At 44.2% G+C, this 23,226-nt stretch overlaps 2 protein-coding genes across 2 annotated transcripts; both read right to left on the minus strand.

The window, feature by feature from the left end:
* Positions 1-3,722: 3,722 nt before the first annotated feature.
* On the minus strand, positions 3,723-4,853 carry LOC137916577 (transcription factor Sox-3-like). Its single transcript, XM_068759568.1, has 2 exons — positions 4,832-4,853; positions 3,723-4,736 (listed from the first exon to the last, which is right to left on the minus strand). Exon 2 carries the CDS (start codon positions 4,733-4,735, stop codon positions 3,839-3,841), a length of 897 nt encoding a protein of 298 aa, XP_068615669.1. The 5' UTR covers position 4,736; positions 4,832-4,853; the 3' UTR covers positions 3,723-3,838.
* Positions 4,854-19,088: 14,235 nt separating this feature from the next.
* On the minus strand, positions 19,089-21,832 carry LOC137916575 (P2Y purinoceptor 4-like). Its single transcript, XM_068759567.1, has 2 exons — positions 21,589-21,832; positions 19,089-20,974 (listed from the first exon to the last, which is right to left on the minus strand). Exon 2 carries the CDS (start codon positions 20,931-20,933, stop codon positions 19,887-19,889), a length of 1,047 nt encoding a protein of 348 aa, XP_068615668.1. The 5' UTR covers positions 20,934-20,974; positions 21,589-21,832; the 3' UTR covers positions 19,089-19,886.
* Positions 21,833-23,226: the final 1,394 nt, after the last annotated feature.

Genomic DNA, 23,226 nt, shown 5'->3' on the forward strand with positions numbered 1-23,226 from the left:
CGGCCTCCTCTTTGACACGTCTCATATTCGCACACACCTGCCTGGACAGAGACGCCGCCAGCATTAGACACTTTAACGGATGACCCTCGCATTTAAACCGTGTTTAGGGTGAACCCTGAAGCTGGCCTGTTAACATGATATCGCGAAGGTGGGGCTTATTTCGGATGTGACTGATGAGAGCGCGGCCACGCCACATCTCGATGGCGTGTTCAGTGGGCGGGACCTAAATTGTAAGTACAAAGATAAAGCATGTAAAATTATACCCTTAGCTATACTTTCTTTTAGTTCGGCCTTGATTCCCATGAGGTGTGGCGTTACAGCTTCTTGAGCGCAGGCCTTGGAGGTTCAGCGACGCAAGCGCAGCTACCTTTAATAAGAACACTTGCCCGCGGAGCAGGTCTATAGCCGCTCACAATAATTTAAGGAATGGCCTGGAAAAACAAGGATGTGCTTAAAAAAGGAGTGGTAGAAAATGGTCAGATGTGATTTTCTAGTGTCTCTGTCAGTGAATGAGTGACTGAGTGAGTGGGCGAGTGAATGGAGAGGGGATTGAGAAGACGGCGCACTAGAGAGGGATGGCTCTCAGTGGGTCAGCCCAAAAGCCCTGACCCCAGGAGGATTTGATGCCATTTTCCCACGCAGGGAGTCGACCTGAGAGGAGCTCATTAACAACATCTGCCCCGGTTCAGGGAGATTACCCCCAACCCCCCCCCCCCTCACCCACCCGCACCTCTAAACACTGCTGTCAATCTCAGCACCTCACACGAGTCCCATCGCTCTGGACAGGCCCATCTAACCTGGAAATGCCGGTTTAGGTTCCTGGGGATATCAACAACAGTAAACTAGTACAGCCAGACGGCGTCATGGGTGCAGCGCCCAACCCCACGCATCAAATTATCCGTTACGCTCAAACTATGCTGTTGGGTGACGTCTGATCAGCGCATCAGAGGAGGCTCCAGATTTCAGTGGGAGATTGCGTGGAGAGCTGCGAGTTGTTTCAGAGGGTGTGTCTCTGCTGGAAGTTGCCAAGCAGGTCAAGCAGGCGAGTTTAGTGATGTCACCAACGTCAAGTCTGTCAGCCAGATTTGTGTAATGAGTTTTCCACTTATCATACTGACGTAAAGAGACGCTCTAAAAAAAATAAAAATACTGCCTCGTCCGCTTATACTCCCACGGGTTTGCGACAAGAACACGTTTCTTATGGTATAATAATATAATGAACACGTGGGAAAAAAAATATGGATACTTCCTGCTACTGCAAAGCCAGAGGCTTTCACGTACCGCACAGATACATGAGGGCACACAGTAGCCGAATCCACTGGGAATCCGCTGAATCCGTGTTCTACAGGCCTATAATTGGGTTAGTTTTTGGAGAGGGGGTTAAACAAACAGGGCCTGTGAGGTCATAGGCAGATGGAAGTGGGATATGCCTGCACTTGCTGAGTGGGCACAGAGCTCCACATGACAGGAGCGAGAGGCCCTCGGGCGCTCAGCAGGATGAGAGTGAGGGGGCTTTGGACTTTGGTGGAGGTGGTGGCGGGTAGCCCCAAACTCAGATGGCTTCGCTGGCAGAATTTAAAAAAATAATCAAGCGCTATGCGAGGTTCAGTCTCACGCCCGCTCCGCAAAGACAGTTTAAGGCGCCGAAAACATCATTACACGTAATCACTTATGCCAATCCCAACAAGCCGTGTGCTGCACTTTGATCTGCGTACAAAAAATACAAATCAAGTTTCATCATACTGACATGTTAGAACTGTTCTGTCATTTGCTGAGCAGAAACCTTTCAGAGGAGCCGAGGAGGTGAAAGTCGTCCCGAGCTTGCACCATTCTCTCGGTTTTACAAACGACCACAACCATCGTTTCGCTCAGCCCTTATTAAACACCTCCGACACCAGGAAGCAGGAAGAGAAAAGCTCCTTAATTACAAAAAAATTAGTTGGAAAGTGTGATGAGATGACGGGTGGATGCCGGCACGCTAGACTGACTTAAGACCCTGTCACTGAATGCAGGGAGGTCTGGATAATCTCCCCCCCCCCCCCCCAACAAAGGTGCGTGGGGCTAATCCAGGCCGCTGTGCTGAGCTGCGGATCAAGTCCGACGGGGAGTGTGGGAAGGCCAGCATGGCTGCCATGGCTTGGTAGCAAAATGGATTTATCTTCAAGCAGACTCCATTCTTCCACACACCTCGGCCGTTGTGAGTGTCAGCCACCATGAGTGTGTGCAGACTTTTATTTAACGAATGGGACGCAATCGCTGAATCATTGATTGGAAAATAAAAATTCACCATGTAAACTGTTATATTGTTAACACAACTATCACGATCAGTTCACGAAGCTGCCCAGTTATTTAAAGAAATTCCATATTAAATGAGCTCAATTGCAGAGTACGCTGGAAATTAAAGACTAAATGGGAAAATCCCTCATGAACTACTTTAAAGCAATTTATTAGTTTATTTTCTATGCCAAAAAAAAGTCACAATACTTCTTGCATTCAAAGTATCCATAAAAAGTAAATGCACATAACTTTTGAAAGTTATCGATATGTAAAGTGACCTAATGCTGACCTTTCTTTATTCTTTGATTTGTAAGTCAAGTTCTAAAAAGTACAAATATTCCAATAATGCATGATAAAATATTAAAAACATATTCAAACCGACTGAAGCGAAAAACAGAGGATAACAACCGTGTTGACTAAGTCAATACTGAAGCGGGTAAACTTAGAGAGACAAAAGGTTTTTCACCAAATATTTTAAAAAGTAATTAAAGAAGGAAGACAAAGCCAATTTTAATTCTAACAGTAATTCCCAAACAGTGTCTGGAAAAACTTTGCCAAAAATATCAAATAGAACAGAAAGAATTATGGCAGATTACGCAATTAATTTGGAATGTATATTTGAAAAGATAAAATTGTGTTTATTTTCTGGACAAATTATCCTTTGACATGCTGTGATTGGAAGTTACAGTAAGCAGACCCCCCCCCCCCCCCCCTTGAAGAATAAGATGTGGAAATAGAGCGCACATAATGTGAAAATAAATAAAATAAATATCTATGAATTAAGATCTGCTAAATCACGTTTCTATTCAAGTTCCACCTGCAAGTCTGCATCCAAAGCCTCCTCTTCTACAAAAAGGACAGAGTCACAAATCATGTTTCATACAAATTTATTCAGCTTTAAGAATAGAGGATGGTCTTAAAATATGTAGAAACGTCAGTTTAAATAAACCTTTTCGTTCGAGATAATGAGTAAACATGACACTGTCAAAACCATCACAGGGAGAAAAAAAAAACATTTTACAAAAACAAAATTAGAATATTTTTCTCGTGTTACAAAACATTAAGCTACAAAGATGGAGAGAAAAAAAAATCTTACTATAAATAAAAACTTTTGCGTTTGCGACCCGCACAGTCATTTCATTTTAACCTATAGGTCATGAAGGTGAGGAGGAAACAAAACAACAAAAACAAAAAACTACAAAATTTGGACACGGTCGAGACAACTGACATTCTACAAATGAAGTGTAAACATTTATGAAACAGCTTTTCTGAAATACATCAGGCCTCTCTTAATGAGGCCACATGCCTTTTCACAGAGAGGAAAATATGGCATTAATTCAAACATAGAAGTCCCATTCTTCTACAGAAGTTGATTGCTTAAACTTGCGTCTCTGACAGGGGGGGGCTCGGCGTTCAGTTTCGGTCCTTTTTTAAAACTCATTTAAAGTGAACAACTCGAAAGATATTGAGATAAAAACATGTCGAGCGGTGTGTTTCTCTATAGCAACCAAATAGTTCAAGTATCCGACATACACTACTCTGAGTCCATTTCTTGCGGCTCTCAGATGTGGGTGAGAGGTAGCGTCCCGTTGACGCCGGTCCCTGCGCCCTGGTAGTGCGGGTGGACGCTGTGTAACCGGCTGCCCTGCAGGGAGGGATGCTCCGCGCCCTCCCCGCCGGGGGGCAGGTACATGCTGATCATGTCCCTCAGGTCCCCCAAGCACGCCCGCTGAGAGTGGGACGTGATGGCCGGCGGCGGCGAGCTCGGCTCGCTCTTGCACACGGACGCCATGGAGCCCAGTCCCATGGCGCTGGGGGTCTGCTGCGTGTACGCCGGGGACATGCTGTACGTGGACGCCGCCGCGTTCATGTAGGTCTGCGCCGAGGACATCATCGGGTACTGGAGCCCCGCCATCTCGTACCGGTGCATCTGCTGGATCTGGGGGCCATTCATGCCGTGGTGCTGAGGGTAGGCCAGCTGGTCCTGCATGAGGGAGTACGCGCTGTTCGTCCAGCCGTTCATGTGCGCGTAGCCGTCCATGCGCTGCCCCACCGACACGGAGTTGTTGACGCCGTTGGCCCCCGGCGCCAGCAGCCCCCCCGGCAAAGAGTACTTGTCTTTCTTGAGCAAGGTCTTGGTCTTCCTCCGGGGACGGTACTTGTAATCCGGATGCTCCTTCATGTGCATGGCGCGGAGACGCTTGGCTTCGTCGATGAACGGCCTCTTCTCTGCGTCCGTCAAAAGTTTCCAGTCGGCCCCGAGCCGCTTGCTGATTTCGGAGTTGTGCATTTTGGGGTTTTCTTGTGCCATCTTTCTCCGCTGTCCCCGAGACCAGACCATGAAGGCGTTCATCGGGCGCTTCACCCGCTCCTGGTCGCTGACACTGCTGTTCTTCGCGCCCGGTACCGAACCCGAGTTGGACTGCGGGAGCGGGGTCTTAATCTCGGTTTCCATCATGCTATACATTTAGGCAGACTTTAGCTGATCGCTCACAAGCATAAAAAAAAATAAGTTGGCCAGACAGAGCCAGGATTCAGAGGTAGAGATACTGACCAGTCTCATAAGAAGACGCGGAAAAGTTGCGCCCAGAGAGGCTAATAAGTGTCTGCAGGTGTTTCTGGTTCGTCTCCGCGCAAGGCTGCTCCGTCTCCGACCGTTCTGAGAGAGAAGTCTGTGCGCTTCCTGGCAAAATCATCTGTTAATAGGCCTACTGGACGGACCATGTGATGTTGATTGACAGCATAACAAAGAGGAGCGGGCGACCAATCGTTGCGCTCGCTCTCGATCCAACGCGTAATAAACCTGGGCGCACACGGCGCTGTGTTTTGGGTGGAGGAGGGAGAGGTGAAGTTTTTTAAAAACAGCTGCGCTGCAGCTCAACAACCTGGATGGTAAAAAATAAAAAATAAAAGGTTATAGATTTACAACATTAATCATCGAAGAATAAAGATGAGAAAACGTCAGAAAATGCATCGTTTTCTTTTTCAAAAAGTTTTTTTTTTGTCTAATCGCGTTAAAATAATTTTTCTGACTTTTGATTTTATTTGGAATTGGATTTTAATGAGACTGAAAGAGTCAAACGCGTTTTGCACACCGTGCGGGATACAGTTGTGTTTAATAGAAACGAAAAAGGGAGATCAAAGTGTGGCTCTATTTTCTCAGGCAAAAGTGATACGTTGAAATAAAATTTGCCCTTGGACGGAAAAAAAACAATCATTTACATTTTCTTTGAAGAAAAAAAACAGCCACTGTTGCTTTAATAAATATTTCTTCGATCTTAAATGTGCAAACATTAAAACGTCCGGGTTTTTTTTATTTCAAGAGAAGCGTTGGCTCCACAGGACCTCGGTATTCTTCAGGAGTTCCACAGTCTCCTTCTGCGCTGCATAAAATGTTAAACCCCAAGAGGAGCCGAAATAGTCCCGGTTCCCTCTAATGTCCTTTAACTTCTGGGGGAGAATTTACCCAAAAAATCTACAGGGTGTAAATGTATTGAAACAGAGCTGAGTGTGTGCTAAAATAATTTAAAAACAAAGAAAAAATAATCATCTTATGTAATAAAAAAATTCCATCAACTTGGCTTTACCTAAAACATAGAATCCTGACTTAAATGAAATTGATGGTAAATTAATGTGGACGTGTCTGCGCTGAGGAACCAAAGAGAAACTTTAATGCGTCAACGACCTCTTGTGGAGGCTGCGGGCCACATCTAAAAAAAAAAAAAAAAAACACGTCTAAACCCCCACGATCGCGTCATGAAGTCCACAGCCGCTCCGGTGACACGGCAGAATCTCAACTCTCCATGTCAATGCTTATTAAAATGAATTGTCGAGTGGCCTTCATTTGCACGTGTCACCCTCCAAATGACCTGAAACGCCATCGAAGCCAATGGCTCTGCAGGCCAAACCTCACACGTGCTAATGATCGCCCCTCAGCGCCTCGGTTCTGAGATGAGAATTATTCCGTATGTGCATTTTTTTAGATCGTCGCCCCCCTCCTTTAAAAACGAAAATGGAGCCACTATAGGTCAACCAAATACAGACAGTGCGTCTATACCTGAGGGGCCTGCAGGAAAGGAAGATTACAGATTGTTATTTTGTGAATTTCATTTTAATTTAATCGTCAGCGCGGATAACACGCACGGGAAAAAAATCAATGTATTCGTTGGGCATGAAAAAGACCTGCTTCAATTAAACTATTAAATGTCTATGTTTTTGCTTATGTTTGGGAACGTTGTGCTCTTAATAAAACCATAAGGATGCAAGTTATTTTGCATTAAAAGGACAACAATAAACCCTCTAAGTAGTAAATCACCTACAAAATAGACATCAGGAATTTAATTTTCGCGTTCAATGGGGCGTCACAAACAGAGCAATAAAATAACGTCCAATTAGCCGTTAGACCGGTTATTTGTGTATCTGCCCAGATCTCACTTCTGATCCGCTTGTAATCTTCTTATGGAAATTGACCGGTGGCAGAGAGATAGAGGGGGAAAGAAAGCGCGCGCACACGCGCGCGCACACACACACACACACACACACACACACACACACACCAGGAGTAACCCGGAGTTTGGTAATGAGCGCCTCTGCGCAGCTAATTTCCTAATTAACGAACGGACCACCAGGACAGTCTCCTCACATTCAGACTCAACAAGCCCGGCGGGCTAAAGTGGCTCTGACCGCGCACGGCTGCAGGAACCGCTGTCCGGATGGGAGTAATATAAACCGCGTGCAGTCAGATAGTAGATCATTTAATGTTTAAAACGGATCGATTTTGCAGTAAATTGCAGCACGTGTCGTTGCAATAATCTATAAATTATTTGTTTTAAACATGCAGGACTTGTGTTGACGGGAATAAACGGATTTTCTTTTCTCCTCGTGGCCTCGTGGGCCTTGAAAGTAAAAAAAAAATGCATATTTAAGTGCTTTATGTGAATTCCAACATTCAGTTGGAATAACTGACACCAAAGGACACTGATCCGACCCTGGAAACTCGAGCGTCAGTGCGTGTTGGGATCCTCTGCCTGGTTTATAATTCAGGAAAACTTCTCCATCAACCTGAACGACGGGTCAAATGCAAATATATACTTAGATGTGTATTCTTGCCATTTTATTTGTACACATATTGCTCTTTACCATAACTTTTATACTTCTAAAAGGCGCGTCCGACAATAAGGAGCATGATTTAAGAATCGAACTTTTTTTTTTGTTGCAGCTCAGTGACTCCGGACAAGGCCTTAGAGAAACAGTAATTAACAAAGAATGGAGTTTCAATTACAGCCGCAATGGAGACTGTCTCATTAAGATTTGCATGATTTTTGTATGAGGAATGCAAATGAAGATGCGATTTACGCACGGTCTGCTGTTCCTATTGTGCCACCGTGAATGGTTACGTCCTCCCAGTTCAACGCAGGTAAAATAATGTTCACGGGTCATTTAGAGGAATCAGAGTGCCGCTATTATTGCCTCTTTATTCCACCAAGCAGAACTACACTGCTGATGCATTTGACTTATTTGACCCACAATAATTTCTTTAAAAAAATGTTTTTAGTGTTTTTCTTTGTCTAATTATATATAAGAAACAATCACATTTTTAATCTGGATGCTAAAATATATATTTGAAAGGTTCTCGCAAAAAAAAAAAAAAAAAAGATTTAAATTCCTGGCTAACATTTTAGACATTTTGTGCAACTCTTGCAACAGGTAGTTGTAAAATTCTCGATTTCACTGATGAAATTTGTTACAAAAAAATACTTTTCTTATGGTATAATAATATAATGAACATTATTATTAAGTCCAGAAACATCACATAAATGACCTAAAGAAGCTCATCTTTGAAGCCAACAATGTGGAAAAAAAGTTTCCTTAATTATTTAAATTTAAATGTAGATTATATGTGCAAATTATATCTGATTTGTTGCAAATAAATCGAAGTATACCAATTATTTTTAAGAAATGTGGCTTTTCATACAAGTGCTGCTCTGTGTCATCACTTTTCCTAAATTGTTGCATTACAATGGCTGAATATGGAGCTCCAGTCATTATGAGAGAACATGAAAGATGAAGCAGGCCCATCAGTAAATTCGTCACGTTAGGCTGTAACCCCGATGACTATCTGTCTGCTGACGGTGAGCCCATCTGAGGGATTGAAAGCCTCTGTTCACTAATGAGGCAAAGGGACTGTCACTCAAAACTGTCCAAAGAGCTATAAAACAAACACACTCAGAGGACAGATGCATCGATTTTAAGGATCGCTTTAATGGAGTATTGGAAGTTTGTCTGGCGCACTGAAGGCTGATGGAAAACCCACGCTTTCATTACGTTTCCACTCAGCAGCAACTTGTTCTCCTCGTTGGAATGTGTCTCTCATATCCACCAAAAAAACTAAAAACTGTGCCTCCTGTAGCTGTCCGTGAAGAATCCTTCAAACTTTGGCCTCTTTTTCTTTCCCGGGAGACCAAGCATGTCCTTCCTCATCCTCATTATGTCCCTGCGTGAGCAAGGCCAAGGCTACTGACACAATCCCAGTGTAATCTCTTTAACCTGCCACTGTCATGAGCAGACAGAGCGCGACCACCCAACACTCTGCTCCAGCTCACTTAGCCGAGGGAATAGTTTTTCACCTCATCGGGTCGCAGCCGCTTATCATCTATTAGGGAGGCACATTACAACACATTTGGTTTAAAGTACAAAAAAAAATCTTCTCACACACACAGACACAAACACAAACACACACACTCAAGTGTAATCATGTGCAGCAGCATGCAGTTAGAATTTCATATACCCACTGACCCTTGGAGTTTTTTTTTTGCCGTGGTTATTGACTAATGAAGCTAAAGGCAAGTGGAAGCATTTTTAAATGAATATTCAGTATTATTAGCCCCATGAAGTCATTTCTCAGACAAAGACGCTTTACATTTACTTAGCAGATTAGCAGAAACATTCATATTTAAACATTTGGTATATGACGCGTTAAATGAAAAATAAAGTAGGAAATTGCCCCCGAATTATAATATCATATCTTTTGAAAGCTAATTCCAGTTCAGTAAATTTAGCAGAAAATTGTAATAAATATGGTTTTTGCCTCTGAGCCGAGCCGAGGCTGGATTAAGTCATCCCGTTTGCAACATGATCGCTTCTGGGTCGGCTGCCTAAACTCCCATCTTCTCAGTTTACTCTAGAATGTTGGTGCAATCTTGATTTATCCTGCAGAGGGATCGTTTTAGACCTTTATTTGGAGGGTTTGCACAGTAGCTGTCATCAGAACGCACTCTGAATAGTATCTAATTTTCTCGACTGCAACAAAAGAAACTGCAGTTTAAATTATAGCCTTTTTTTTTTTCTCCTGCAGCGGCATTTACAGCCGATCAGATGTGTGCTGCCTGTGAATGACATTATCAAGCACCTCTATATGATGATCACTTTAAATACTCTTGTTGCCTAACTGGCTAATTACAGAGCTCATTATTTTCCCATGTATCTTTTGAATCATTGCCATGTTCACTTTTTTTCCCCAAAAAAACAATGGAAACTTTCTCAGTTTTTTGTTTGGAAGAAAGTGCTGAATTGTCCCTTTTCGCTGCGCGCCATGCCCAAGCAAGCAGCCCGCTTTTGTTTTAGCCATAATTGAGATTCCACTAATCTAGCCTCTTTTTTTTATGAAACAGCCTCTTTGTCAAGTCTTCATTAGCTTAAGATAATATTGTGAGAATGCACAATTAATTTGCAGTGTAACTTTAATTAATTGAATACACCCAATTTTGTAATATGATTAATACCACCGAGTTGTTATCTGTCTCTTCTTCCAACATGAATATGTAACAGAGATACAGCACAGAGCCATAATTGGTGCATTTAAATAGCCGAAAACTAGATGAAGTTAATTATAAGAAGTAATTGATTGAACCTTAATAAAGAAACAAACAGGTATAAATTGATAAATATATCATGGGTGCCATTCTGCGTGATCTTGCTGTGATTTGGGAGAAAGTGACTCATCTGTGTTGCGTGCGAAGCACTTGGTAAAGCAGATAGTGGTTATAAATTCAGTGCCAGTCAAGGTCTCATTAAAAGAGGCATAATTTAATTAAGAGTTAGCCATCGTCCTCTAAATATATTAATTACCTCGAGCACGAGGAGATGAGCATGATGATTATTATGTATTCCAAATGCGAGGAAGAGCAAATTGAGGCGGGAAGCTGACTGCGTTGACAAGATAATGGATGGGCCGAGCTGAATTTAGTCACCTTGCCTTGGGTTGCTTTCAGAGAGGTGAGGCAGAGGACAGCTCAGGTCCTCCGCGTCTCTTCTGTGTTTACTGGAACTAAACAGCCTGGAGGAGGAAAGGTTGGGGCCGTTCTGGAGCTTTATTTGACCGCAGTAAAAAAAAAAAATAGACTTCCATCAATATTAAGATTTTGCATTATAGCGAGACTAATCCGATTTCCAAACCAACAATGAAATTGCACGAGGGAGGTGAATTTATTTGTACTATTCGAAGAAGGTTTCCCTTTAGCTGAAGTGGAAACCGTTCCCACACAAGTCTGGTTTAACCATTAGTCTCTCTTGTTGCTCAAACATTTGGAAATGATGTTCAGAAGCATTAAGAACTGGCCGTGATCATAAATATTTATTTTGTTGCTAACTTTTTCTACTTACCAACACTACTAATAAAGAACTACAACTTGGGGTGGCACCTATTTGCTCACACACACACACAAACACACACACACACACGTATAAACCAGGGAAGCGAGGAGGCGACGGCTCATTGCCTCTTAGACTGATATGTCAATGGAACATAGTAGATTTTGCCGCTGCATTGAAGCGATTCGCAGCCGTCCTCCTCTCCTGGCTGACAGCAGGACAAAGAGCCTTAAGCTACCATTATCTGGGAAAGCTCTAGTCCTTGCTTTCATCTTCCTCCATACATGCACAAACATAGATGTCTGTGCTTGTGCAAACACACGAAAGCCACGGATGCAACCGGCGAGTGGAGTTTAAATGTCTATGCCGTTTGTAAAAACCCGCAGAACAGGCATCGGAAAAGAATCCGATTTTATGAGACGGATCATTTGCAACAATTGAGATTGTGCGTCTGATCAAAAAATGATTTCTTGGGATCCAACAGGTGAAAAGTCTATACTTATATCCTCCTCTCTGTATGCACATCAACACAGAGACCAGAAATGTCCCTGTACCCTCTCTCCCTGGACGCCCCCCCCCCCCCCCTCCTCTGCTCCTTTCTTCACTATCCTCCTCCCCTCTCTGGCCAGAAAATTGAGGACACTCACCAAACTCTGACTGCTGCTGTTTCCCAATCCCTCTGTTAGTCACACCCTCAACAGCTGGCTGTCAGCAGGCCCAAGAGCAGGGCCGTGGGCTGGAAGATAGCAGTGACATCCACAGCTCCAGACTCCAACCATGGCCATTCAGACTGGAGCACCAGCACCATGTGCAGCAGAGGAATAAAGGCGGCGAGCCGGGCAGTCAGTGGCGTGGCGGTGCACACTGCAGCTGGGCTCTCCCTGCTCTGGGACCCATCTCATTCAGTCGAGATTGCTTCATACAAAAGTTGACAATGCACCAGTGAAAGCCATTGTTGATATTCAACATTTTTTAAATAGCTGAGCAGAATAGACAACATGGCAGGCTGCAAAACTTGGCAAGGACAACTGACCTGGATCTGCCGATTTGACAGAGTTGCCACGCCGGGCGAGACGACAGCGCGCTATTGTGTTAAAGAGAGAGAGAGAGAGAGAGAGAGCTCGTGTGAAAGAGCTCCAAAAACAAAATGTCTCCCATGCCAAGAGAGCGAAGCACAAAGCGTCCCGAGCAGCAGCAGCAGGCGGACGGCAGACTCGTACGGTCACAAGCAAATTCACGTTACCAAGAAAGAGCAGAACAATGAAATAAATGAAATCCCATCGGTGAAAAGGAAGATATTATATTTATGACCCTGCAATGGAAAAGGAAGATTAGTTTAAGATGAGTGTTAATATTTCGGGCTTAGGGTTCACTTGGACGACCGACTGCAGTGGGCTTTTGAAGAAGAGACGAGGATGATCCCGCTGAACGCCGGTGATGGTGTTCTGTTTCCGTCATTGTCAAGCTGACAAGTGTACAGATTGATAGAGATATTCAAGAAGCCTTTAGCGTTAGCATCACAGCGGCTGCTCATGTCTCTAAATCCATCAGCATGGGCGTGTGTGTGTGGGGATGTGTGTCTTCTAGCCCCGAGGACAGGCCCAGTGTTGTGTTTCGTGTATCTTCGTGTCTCCTTGGGGGCAGCAGGATGGGAGGAAGGCGTTCGTGATTAATTTGAGTTGAACCCCCCCCACCCACCTGAAGCAAACAGCTGCAGCACCTGAGCCTCTTCACATCTAACACAAATCCATCCATTCCTCCGACAAGTTACTGCTTAAAGTAATGTTGATTATCATATCAATGCTGAACTTACTGATCTAATGTTGCAGGAAACGCGTAAGTAAAGTAAAGGCGACAAATAGCCAGCATCTTTCTTTGCTTTTTGCACAGTGGAAAGTTGAAACACTCAGAAGCCAAGAGAAATGAAATACTATGCATCAAAATAAAGCTGCAACTACTCAGTCCTGTACTGTTGGATATATTTGGATTTTCAAAACACAAATTACATATTGCTTTTCCATCAGCTGCTGAATCATTGTCAACCTATTTTAACCCACTACTTTATGTGTAAATGCTATTTGGTTTTGTTTTTTAAATGCAACTAACACCAATCCGTCCGTCCGGGTATCCTGTTAAGCGTCAGAGAGTAAATAATTGGCAGCTAAACTATCAGCAGAGGTAAGGAAAAAAGAAAAAAAGAAGTCATTTTTCTTTTGAAGTGAAGAGAGACAAAACACGAATAGGACCATAAATAAATGTTGTGATGTCAAATCAGAGAGCATTTCAGTTTGTATCCATCCTACAGGCCACGCACAGACAGGTAATAACAGATATTCATGTTTGGGGTCACGGCAGCGTCCCACGCTAAGGAACATCAACGCTTCCTCACATGTGAAGCGCAGTGGCAGGACCGGTCTGGCCTTGACATGCAGGTTTGGAGTGGGAAATGTGCAGCATAATTACATTGATCAGAGAGAAATTACAGCCCTGAGAAGGAAGGCAGGGCGCGTATGGTCGTATAGCTGCAAGACAGAGAGGGAGGGGGGGCGGCCTGTGGCGTCTTTACTAGAAATCCACGTCAACGCCACCCATCACACGCTATTAGCTCCCATCAAAGCTCTAATTTTACTCTAGCATTACACCCCTTTCCCTGCACCCCCCCATCCCTCCCCTGCTGGTCTGGATGGTGCAGCCTGGTGGGAAAACGACATTCAATCTGCTGTCCATCCCATTCAGGCCAAATTGGCAAATCACAGCTCTCCGCCTCTCCGATTTCAGGAAGTGAAAGGTACCACCGCCACCATCCGCCCCGGCCTCCGAGGGCTGCTGCTGGTGGGGAAAGGAGGAGCGGGGAGGTGGCTGAAAGGGAAGCCCGGTTAATCTGAGGAGCAAACCGACATGGGTTGTCTTCCTCGGCGGCGATGGCGTCGGACGCAGAAGGCGGAGAAAGGAGAGCAGATCAAATGAACTTCCCTGAGATCAATGGGAAAAGTTGACCCTCATTCCTTAAACTTTTCCAGCCAAAGCCAATCATTGCATGTCGATAACAGTATTTGCCCTCGTGGAACATCGGCCTTGACTACACCTTAAAACCAGCTTCTATCCAAATCAAAATGATTTTAAATGAGCCGCTTCAGATCGATCAAGTTATTCTAAACAAGCATTTAAGCTCCTTTTCTGGATGCATAAAAAAATAATAATAATCTGCAGGGAAAAATAGCTTTGACATCTTTGGACTTGATGAGCTGTAGACAAAAAATGATATGAAAAAGAAAACATTAAGCATTAAGAAAACATATGGACTCTGAACACGGACGCAGCGCAGCAGATATGCACGCACAGCATTGGGCTTTCATCAGCTTTTTTCTATTACAGGGAATAGACACAGAACATATTGTGTTCGACACGAACTAGCCGCAAGACTGAGTGGTGCTCTTACTGCTAATTGAGTGCTAATGGAGGTTCCCCTGCAGAGAATACTAATTAATGCTCCATTCTTCTGCAGACCAAGCGCGTACTCCACCATGGCCTAATGAGGGGAAGCAGGTACGTCTTCTCCCAGGCCGGCTTAATAAAGCACAACACAGTGGGGTCTGAGCAGAGAGGGCCATACCAGGGGGCTGCTTCCTGTCCCGTCCCGTCCCCCCCCCCCCCTCAGAATGCTCACAATAAGCCACGGAGGTAATGAAAGGATGTGTCCCATAAACTCTGATAATGGACCAGCGAATGTTTTGGTGGCCATGCAGGCGAATGAAACATTAACAAGGTGGAAATTCTGGATTTAAATGACGCAGAGCGACTAAAATAACCAGTCTCGTCTTCAATCTGAAAGAAATCTTTGTGATAAAAGTGTTTCTCAGAATGTAATAGTCCTGTACTTTTAACCTCCTCATAAAAAAAACACCGAGCATGATGCAAGGCAAGTTTATCTGCCGCAGAATGACTAACTAGAAACTGCTGATGTCTCTAAGAAAATCAACTTCCACTCTGCATAGTTTGCAGCAGCCTAACGCTGCAGGAAACAGAAAAAGCAAATACACACATCGCCCGTCGGGACACAGAAAGCCTGGGAATCAGATTCAAAGTGCCCGAGAATGAATGGATGAATGTGTGTGTGAGTATGCGGCCGCTCGCGTGAGCGTAAACATAGATTGCGGATGGTATTGGAATTACCTGAGTGAGATAATGGCGGTGCATTAGATTAACTTTTAGTCCTTAAATGCAACACATTTAGGCAATCTTGTCCCCCCCAAAAAAACATGTCAATGTCTGAAAGGCCTCCCTCTCGCTATCTGGAGCCCCCCCCCCCACGCTGATGCAGCTGGCAAGGCGCTACTGTCGACTGTCAAAACGCAGCGCCAGATCTAGTTATAAAATAATTGAATTTTCATATCAGAGGGGACCAGAGTCCCGGCAGACAATAGGAGTGCTGAGTCCTCTCTGATATTGGCTCAGGCCCTTTGCCATGCGCATGAAATCAGTATGTTAATGTTCCAGGGTTTGCTTTTTTTTAAGGGCACTTGTGCTCTCGCAATGTACGAACGATGCGCTTTCAAAAAAAAAAAAAAAAAATTGCAACTATTGATAAGTGGGGAGCCGGCAACACCCTCGACCCCCCCCCCCCCCCAAACCAAGGCTCCCCCCCCCCCCATTATTAAAATAGTAATTTATTTTTTCTAAATCAGAGTGACAGCTTGCTTTCTTTTCTCCGCAGCAGGCGGTGAATCACCGAGCTTTAATTACTTTCGTAACTTCACTGACCCTGTGAGCGTGCTGCTCCGCCGGGGAAAATGGGACCTTCAACAAAGGCCCTCCGCCGTCGCCGCCCCCCCTCCCCCCTCCGGTTCATTCAGAATGTGAAAATTTATCAAACTACGGATTTTCTATGATTTTGTTAACATTTCACCTCCTATCTTTTCCACACTCCCAATCTCGCCGGCGCCCGAGTGAAAACTCACAGGGTAACTAAACAACCCCCCCCCAACTCTTCCTCCTTCCCTCTCCTGTCTCTCCTTCTGTGTGCTTATGTTGACTCAACAAGGTCTCATTAGGTCACAACAGCCAGAGGTCAGACTATTATCAGTAACCCCCCCGTATCCAGGCCGTGGCCCCGGCAGCAGGGAGACGGCGCAGCGCCAGGTCCCGGGGCCACAAAGCACGGATCAACGGGGATGAACGCTATTTGATCACTTCACAGATCTCTGGCCTGCACACATCAGGGTCAAGCTTTATCCGGCAGAGCCATCACACAGACGTGTTCAGCCTTTTCTGACCGCAGGTCCTCTCTGCAAAAACATTCTGGGCAGTGTTTAAAAGCGTCCCCGCCGCTGGGACCAGGATTAAAGATGCTGCCCTCTTCTGTTTCATCGCTGCACAGTTCAGGTTTGCTTCTTGTTCGCCAACAGATCCTTATTTGCGTGGCATTCGTCCCCTACGCCTGATTTATTAAAGTAGTTAATGTGTTGTAATCCCTGCTATCCTCTCACCTTCTCACTGGCATACATCTGTTTTGGGCTGTGCCACTTTGTGAACCAGGGGGTGTGCAGGCACGGTTGGTCTTTTGCCGACTGCCTGATAATTGAATGAGTGATTATCCCTCCCATTAATAGACAATGATACAGAAAGCAGTGCCATATGTAGGGAATATTAATGAGAGGCTGCAGCGGCCGAGATAAGAGAAGCACCATGCGGTTGCTGTAATAGGGGTTAAAACAATTTGCCCCCCCCACCACCACCACCACCACCCTATTCCTCACACACACACACTGGGTCCCATGTTTTTCACTATGCTAAGCCTCACACCAACACACACGCACACACACACACATGCTCTGCACTGACCTCGCTGCTGCCAAGGCCAACCCGCCATACGATGACAAAACGACATGCTATGCTAATAATGGGAAGAAGCGAGTGTTCTGTATTTATATTATGGGATATTGTGCAAGAAAAGAGCTGGAAAAATGCAGCAACTCCCATTCAGAGAAGAAAATAAACACTTTTCCAGTTGTATTCCACAGTTTCACCACTGAAGCCATTTTCATCTCCTTGCTGTCACAAGTGTCATTATCCTGACATCCGGGTAAAGGAAGAAAGCTGATGCCTATAGAGTGCAATAAAGGCTGCAGTGTCAATCAAGGATGCAGGGAGTCAGGTCAAGGGAAAATTTAGGGCCAGGTTCTCTAAAAAAAAATCATCAGGCCAATCAATATCTAACATCTATTGGCATTGGTGGGCAATATTTCCCCTTTTACCTTGCAGTAATTGTGCTTAATGCAATGAAGTACCTTATCATAGGTCTGAAGGCAAAAGAAAGGCCAGTTACCATGGCGACTGTGAAAGCCATCGGTTTCCTTTTCAGCCGAATAATGAACTTCTCTCCTCCGCGTGTCACTCATCCACTCCACTCTCAGCCTGTTCGATTAAATTGAAGTCCACACGTCCTTGAAATCCCTCGTTGCTGCTTTATAATTTGCCAAACAAGAGGAAAAAAAATGTTCATGGCTCAACAGATTTTGGTAGAGGGTGTGCGTCTCACAATAAGTGCACGATGTGTTCATTTCCTTCCCCTCAGACAAGAATATTTCATCTGAATTAAAAGTAAATAATTCTTATTTTACTTGTTTAAGTATTATTTTCTCGTGATGAGGGGTTTAAGATAATATTCTCATTGACTCATAGATGTTTGAGAGACTATATTAAATTCATTTGAAAAAAATAAATAATAATAATACATTTTCCAATTTTGGAATATCTGATATCTGAGCCCCGATCTCCGAAGGGTGAATATGTTCTAGCTCTGACCTCCACGACATTTGAACTTACATCTGAAGGAAAGGTTGCCTTGCAGTATTGTAAAACAGAGTTACTTTGTCACTTTTAATCAGGATGCATGCATGGAGATGAATAGACCTCTCAGAGGTCTGACTCCACAGCCAGGCTATTTTTCTATATTTCTATGAGAATAAAAGAAGAAGAAAAAAACACTCGTTTTTCCTCGACGTGCTGTGAATCTGGTGAATCTGATCATTGATTGCACCCCCCCCCCCCCCCCCCCCCCCCCCACACACACACACACACACACACACACATCCACAGTGTCCTTGAGCAGAAACATCCACACTTCTCAAGTGTTTTTTTCTTTTTTCTTGGCACGAATCGTCAGTCGAAGGACATTCAGAGCCTGAACAGCCCACGGAGGCACTGATTCTGGGTTTTATACAACAGATTTGACTTTTATTCAGCGATGCCTGCCGATAATCCAGAATCCATACGCATACTGATCCAAATAAACCCGAATGGACATGTATTTATTTATTTATTTATTTATAAAAGACGACTGAAATACGTTATTTTTAAAATATTAAAAAACATAGCATTCTTTTTCATTCTTTTTTTAAATGTTCAAAATAGACTTATTACAGATAAATTATTCGGTTATTTTATGAAGCATGAATCTAATAATATTAAACTAACATACTAGTTTTGGTTTTTTTTTCCGCGCTCAAGTTTATGATTTACGTTTCTAATTTCGCACTTGCCGCAATAAAAGCGACACATTTCCTGTTTTCTACAACTAATCTGACGAATCAGCCGAATGATCAATGAAATTCATATAATTTCCCAAAAATCAAAAACACTCGTGCGGTTTATTCGCGTGGGGTTGGGCCCCTTTTAAACGTCTTCCCCCGAAATATTAAACCTGCTGATTTCGTAAATTAGTTTCGAGTTACTCCTGATATAAAAACATTGCCATTTATTTCAAAGAACAGAAACTCGCAAACCACGCAGATTTGACATTTTAAATTGATTAAACTTTATATGTGGGGAATTTTCTAGAACAACGTCATTGAACAGTTTGCAATGTTGTGATTTAATTTAATAAAAGCTTACTTTGACTATAGAGGGTTGAAAATGGGTTTTAATTGCGCGAAGACACACACGTGGAACCCATTTCGATGATCCCAGATCAGCAACCCGAACGCGGCGTGGAATTCAGGTTACACTTTCTGTCGCTTTTACAAAAGACGCCATCCAATTTATTGATCCGAGAGAATCTTACCTGGGGAGTTCTTGTCGCTGACCTCCTGCGTGAACTCCCTGACCCAATGTGACCACGGGGAGGCGCTAGTGAGCAAACATTCGAGGAAGTTAATTCACTTTATTACCAGGCGGGTCAGAGGCAGTAAAAGGAACCATTTTAAAAGTACACCGCGCACAAATGTTGAAACTTTCAGTCCATAAATGTGAATAATGTGTCAGATCAGACAATAAGATCGAGCTGCATGCATTCATCTAGTAATCACAATACACTGACAGTGGCATTCATGTCTAAGGTCAAAAGGGAAAGTCAATTTTTCCCTTTTAATGTGGCTGGTCCTGATCAGACTCTCGTTTTTTAAGACAAGTGAAGAATTAAAACAGCTGAGACGAGAACAACACTGCCTTGGCTGCAGTTTCCTGCAGGCGATGCTGAAAAAAAAAAGGAAGTACAGCCTTATAGTTGTCTCATTTCGAGCACAACAGGATATTATTTTTCATCTATATGATCAGATATGAGCTTTAATATATAAATCATCTCTTCGATCGAGAAAAATCAACGCCATATAGTTCGTGTTTCCATGAGATGAAGTTTTCTCGGCAGAGACAAACAGCAGCAACATACTGTAAATACAGCCTCTTTAAAAAATGAGTTTAAAATGAGTCATGAACACAGTAAAGTTAAGAAGAGGTGAGGAATGGAATCACAACTTGGCTTTGCAGAAGTTTGATGATGTTTAAGGCACAATTTTGCAGTGATGACGATGATGAAGAAGGACAGATTCTCCAAACCGAATGCGCAAAACATGGGAAGATAAAACAGATGGTTCTGCACATGTGATTAGAAATGTCTGAGACAGAAACCAATAAATCGTGTTTATATCCCCACAGATTTCCCACTGTCACTGTCCCCTCTGCCTTTAAGGGGCTGGCTTCTTAAAAACCAGAGAGATGCCGCGGTTGTTGTCCGGGTGACTTGACGGTGTCAGACCGCTTATCGTGCGTCTTTTTCCCGGTAGAAAAGACAACAGCTTGGACCGGTAGTGATCCCCAGCCAGGAAATAAAGGATTGGATCGATGCAGCTGTTGACGCTCGCCAGTGGCCTGGTGATTTTGTATGTAAAGTTGACGATGTTGAGGACTTCACATTTGAAACCCAACACACGGGAGGCGTAGTAGAGGGTCCGCGTGACGTGAAACGGTACGAAACTCACAGCAAATACCACCAACACCACAACGATGAGCTTGATGGACTTCCGTCGAGAGGCGGCGCCCTGCTCGCCGGACGACAACCCCCGTCTGGGCCGGCGGAGCGCCCTCGCCATCAAGCAGTAACACACCACGATGACCAGGAAGGGGACGCCAAACAGGAGCATCATGACTACGGAGCTGTAGTCAACATACTCGTCGAAGGACTCCTGGCTGGTCGTGTCATGGCACAGCGTGTCGTTGTCTCTCCTGGAAGTAGTGACGAAGATGAGGTTGGGCACCAGACACACGCTCACCACGCCCCACACCATGCCGCACACCAGATGGGCGTGGCGGGACTTCACCAGGGTCATGGCCTTTATGGGGTGGCAGATGCCCACGTATCGATGCACGCTGATGCAGGTGAGAAAGAGGATGCTGCAGTAGAGGTTGGCGTAAAACAGAAAGCGGACGATCTTGCAGGCGGCCAATCCGAAGGGCCAGTGGCTGCGGTTGGCATAGTAGTAGATGAGGGTGGGCAGGGAGAGGACGTACAGGAAGTCCGACAGGGCGAGGTGGAACATGTAGACTGTACTCGGGTTCCACGGACGCATCCTCAGGAACAAGCACAAAGCCATGGCATTGAGCACAAAGCCAAACACGAACACCAGACCGTAGGACACGGGCAGCAGGACGTATTTGAACTCCTCATTGAAGCGGCAGCCCGAGTCGAAGCCCGAGGCGAACGCCGTCGTTTGGTTGATGTTGGCTGCTTCCATGATGAAGTGCTGAAGTCCCAAAGACAGGCGACGGGCCAAACCTTTAAAAGGAAGAAGCACGAATGGAGGTTAATTCAAACTAAACAGAGACTCCCGGAAGAAGGTTGGACCGGTCCATGAGGAGGAGGATTACAGCTGTAATCTAGAGACCGATGAGGGACGCAACAGTGATGATTGCGCTAAAAATATAGTCTGCTCCAGTTGTGTTGAGAAACTTGTTGTTGCTTCTGAAATGGTTTTTGCGAGTGATTGAATAAAGAGCATCATGAAAAGTTAAGGGACAAAATAAAGGTTGTTATTTTCATAGGACACGATTGACCTTGAAATTTGATTCTAATCACGCTGGTGTGTTTTTTAAATCCCTTGAGTGTGTTAAGAACAAAATAAAGTTGACAGTGGCGTGCTTGAACCTTTTTATTTGTTTTACGTCGACTCGAGTGAAAGTTAAACATTTAACATTTACTTTAGTTAAAAATAACACGAGGAAAGGCATCTAAGAAGAAAGAGTTAAACATTAGGCTACTTATTGATGTTTAACATTCATACCATTATATTTATTGATTATATATGTTTTGCAATTCAATTTAAGTCTAAAAAGCAGCCAGAGCCATCAGTTGAATGTTGCTTATCAGCGTTATATTTCTCTCCAGCTCACCCTGAACGGATCCGAGACGCGCTCCGCTTCTCTCTCTCTCTCTCTCTGGTAGAGACTCCTTGGTTGTTGCTCCGAGTCGTCCTGCCGGCGCACATTACGCGTGCATCCAGGGGTTATTCCTCACAAGGTGGGGAGTCGTGTTGGACTCCATGGCACCGCCACGGAGCCACGCTGCGCGCAGGACAGATTGGCGAGTCCACGCACGCACAGCTGAAATGGGAAGTCACACTGCTGAGCAGACAAAAAGTTCCGTCTTAAAATAAAAGAGAAATCCTGAGCATGAAGCCGCTCGGTCGCTTCTAAGTTTTACTCGGGACGTTGCGCTTCCTCGCGAACGCGCACGTTTCTGTAATTCCAATATTTAGTTCTACAAATCTCACATGGGAGGAGCACATTTACTGAGTTTGGTTTTCTACTGGATTGGACCAGACAAAATCTGGAAGTGTTTGCAATTCAAGAGCTATTTTTAAAATCTACAAATGATCAATAAGAAGTATGAGATGTACATTACCTGAAGCCAAATGGAAAATCGATATAGCCCTTTCCCCCATTCCCAAAGTGTGCGTCTGTGTGTGTCGGTGGCATGCGTGAGATTTGTGTTTGTGTTCCGTGTTGGGTGTCTGTGGTTCAGATGTTTGGAATGTGAGTGGGCCACTCACAAAGCATGTTATTCACCAGAAACCCACTTGAAGTCCAGCATCGGCTCACAGATGGAAAACACATCAAATCAAGGCTGCTTCTGCAGAGAATCGATTCCTGTCCGCCAGCCTCAGATAACAGACACTCATTTCACCTTGAACACACTCTTCATCACTTCTGATCCATGTTGGACCCTTCCTGTGCTGAATGTTAATGTGCATCCTGACATCAGAGGTCTCGTGTGACTGTGTGCAGCATCGACGCCAATAATGGTTCAGCATGTAGCTCTGAACACGCTGCTGCAATGCATGGACATATAAGACCACGGATAAGAGCATATTCAATACCTCGTTAAAACGGACGAGGATTCTAAAAAGGCAGTTTTTTTCTTAAAATGCTTTAAATTCTACTCTGTCTACACACACAAACCGTCCTATCAATCCAAACCCCCTGTTAAATAAATCTGTTGACAGTAGAACATTCTATACTTCCCATTTCTATCCTTTGATTTTCACATAAATCCCCCCCCCCCCCCAGGTTTTGTCATCGTCACCAAAGCAAGTTTGGCCATGACTCAGTGGTCGTTGACACATACCTGCTGCCGAAACGCAGATGGATGTGTTTGGTCATGCCTTAATAATTAACCACCTCGATTGAACCCAAAGCAAAAAAACACGGGCAGTCACACACTCTGTGGAATCTTTCCACAGAGTGGCTTCATCTCAATCTGCTGCAGCCCATTATCTAACAGAGCCTGGTTAGTTCACAGCCAGCGTGTCACAATTCAACAAGAGCTAAAGTAATAACAATTACATTAGCTGTCGACATTTAAAAAACGCTTTGGTTGTTTTTACGTAGATTAAGGAAGTATTCTCTTTAATGATGTGTTAAAAAAAAAAAAAACGAAATACAATACTGGGTAAACACTAGTAGGAGATAGAAATCTGACATTAATCGATTAAAACGATAAATTTATGTCTTTAAATTTCGACCCAGCTG

The sequence above is a fragment of the Brachionichthys hirsutus genome, unplaced genomic scaffold (genome assembly GCF_040956055.1).
Source record: "Brachionichthys hirsutus isolate HB-005 unplaced genomic scaffold, CSIRO-AGI_Bhir_v1 contig_840, whole genome shotgun sequence".
NCBI classification, from domain to species: Eukaryota; Metazoa; Chordata; class Actinopteri; order Lophiiformes; family Brachionichthyidae; genus Brachionichthys; species Brachionichthys hirsutus.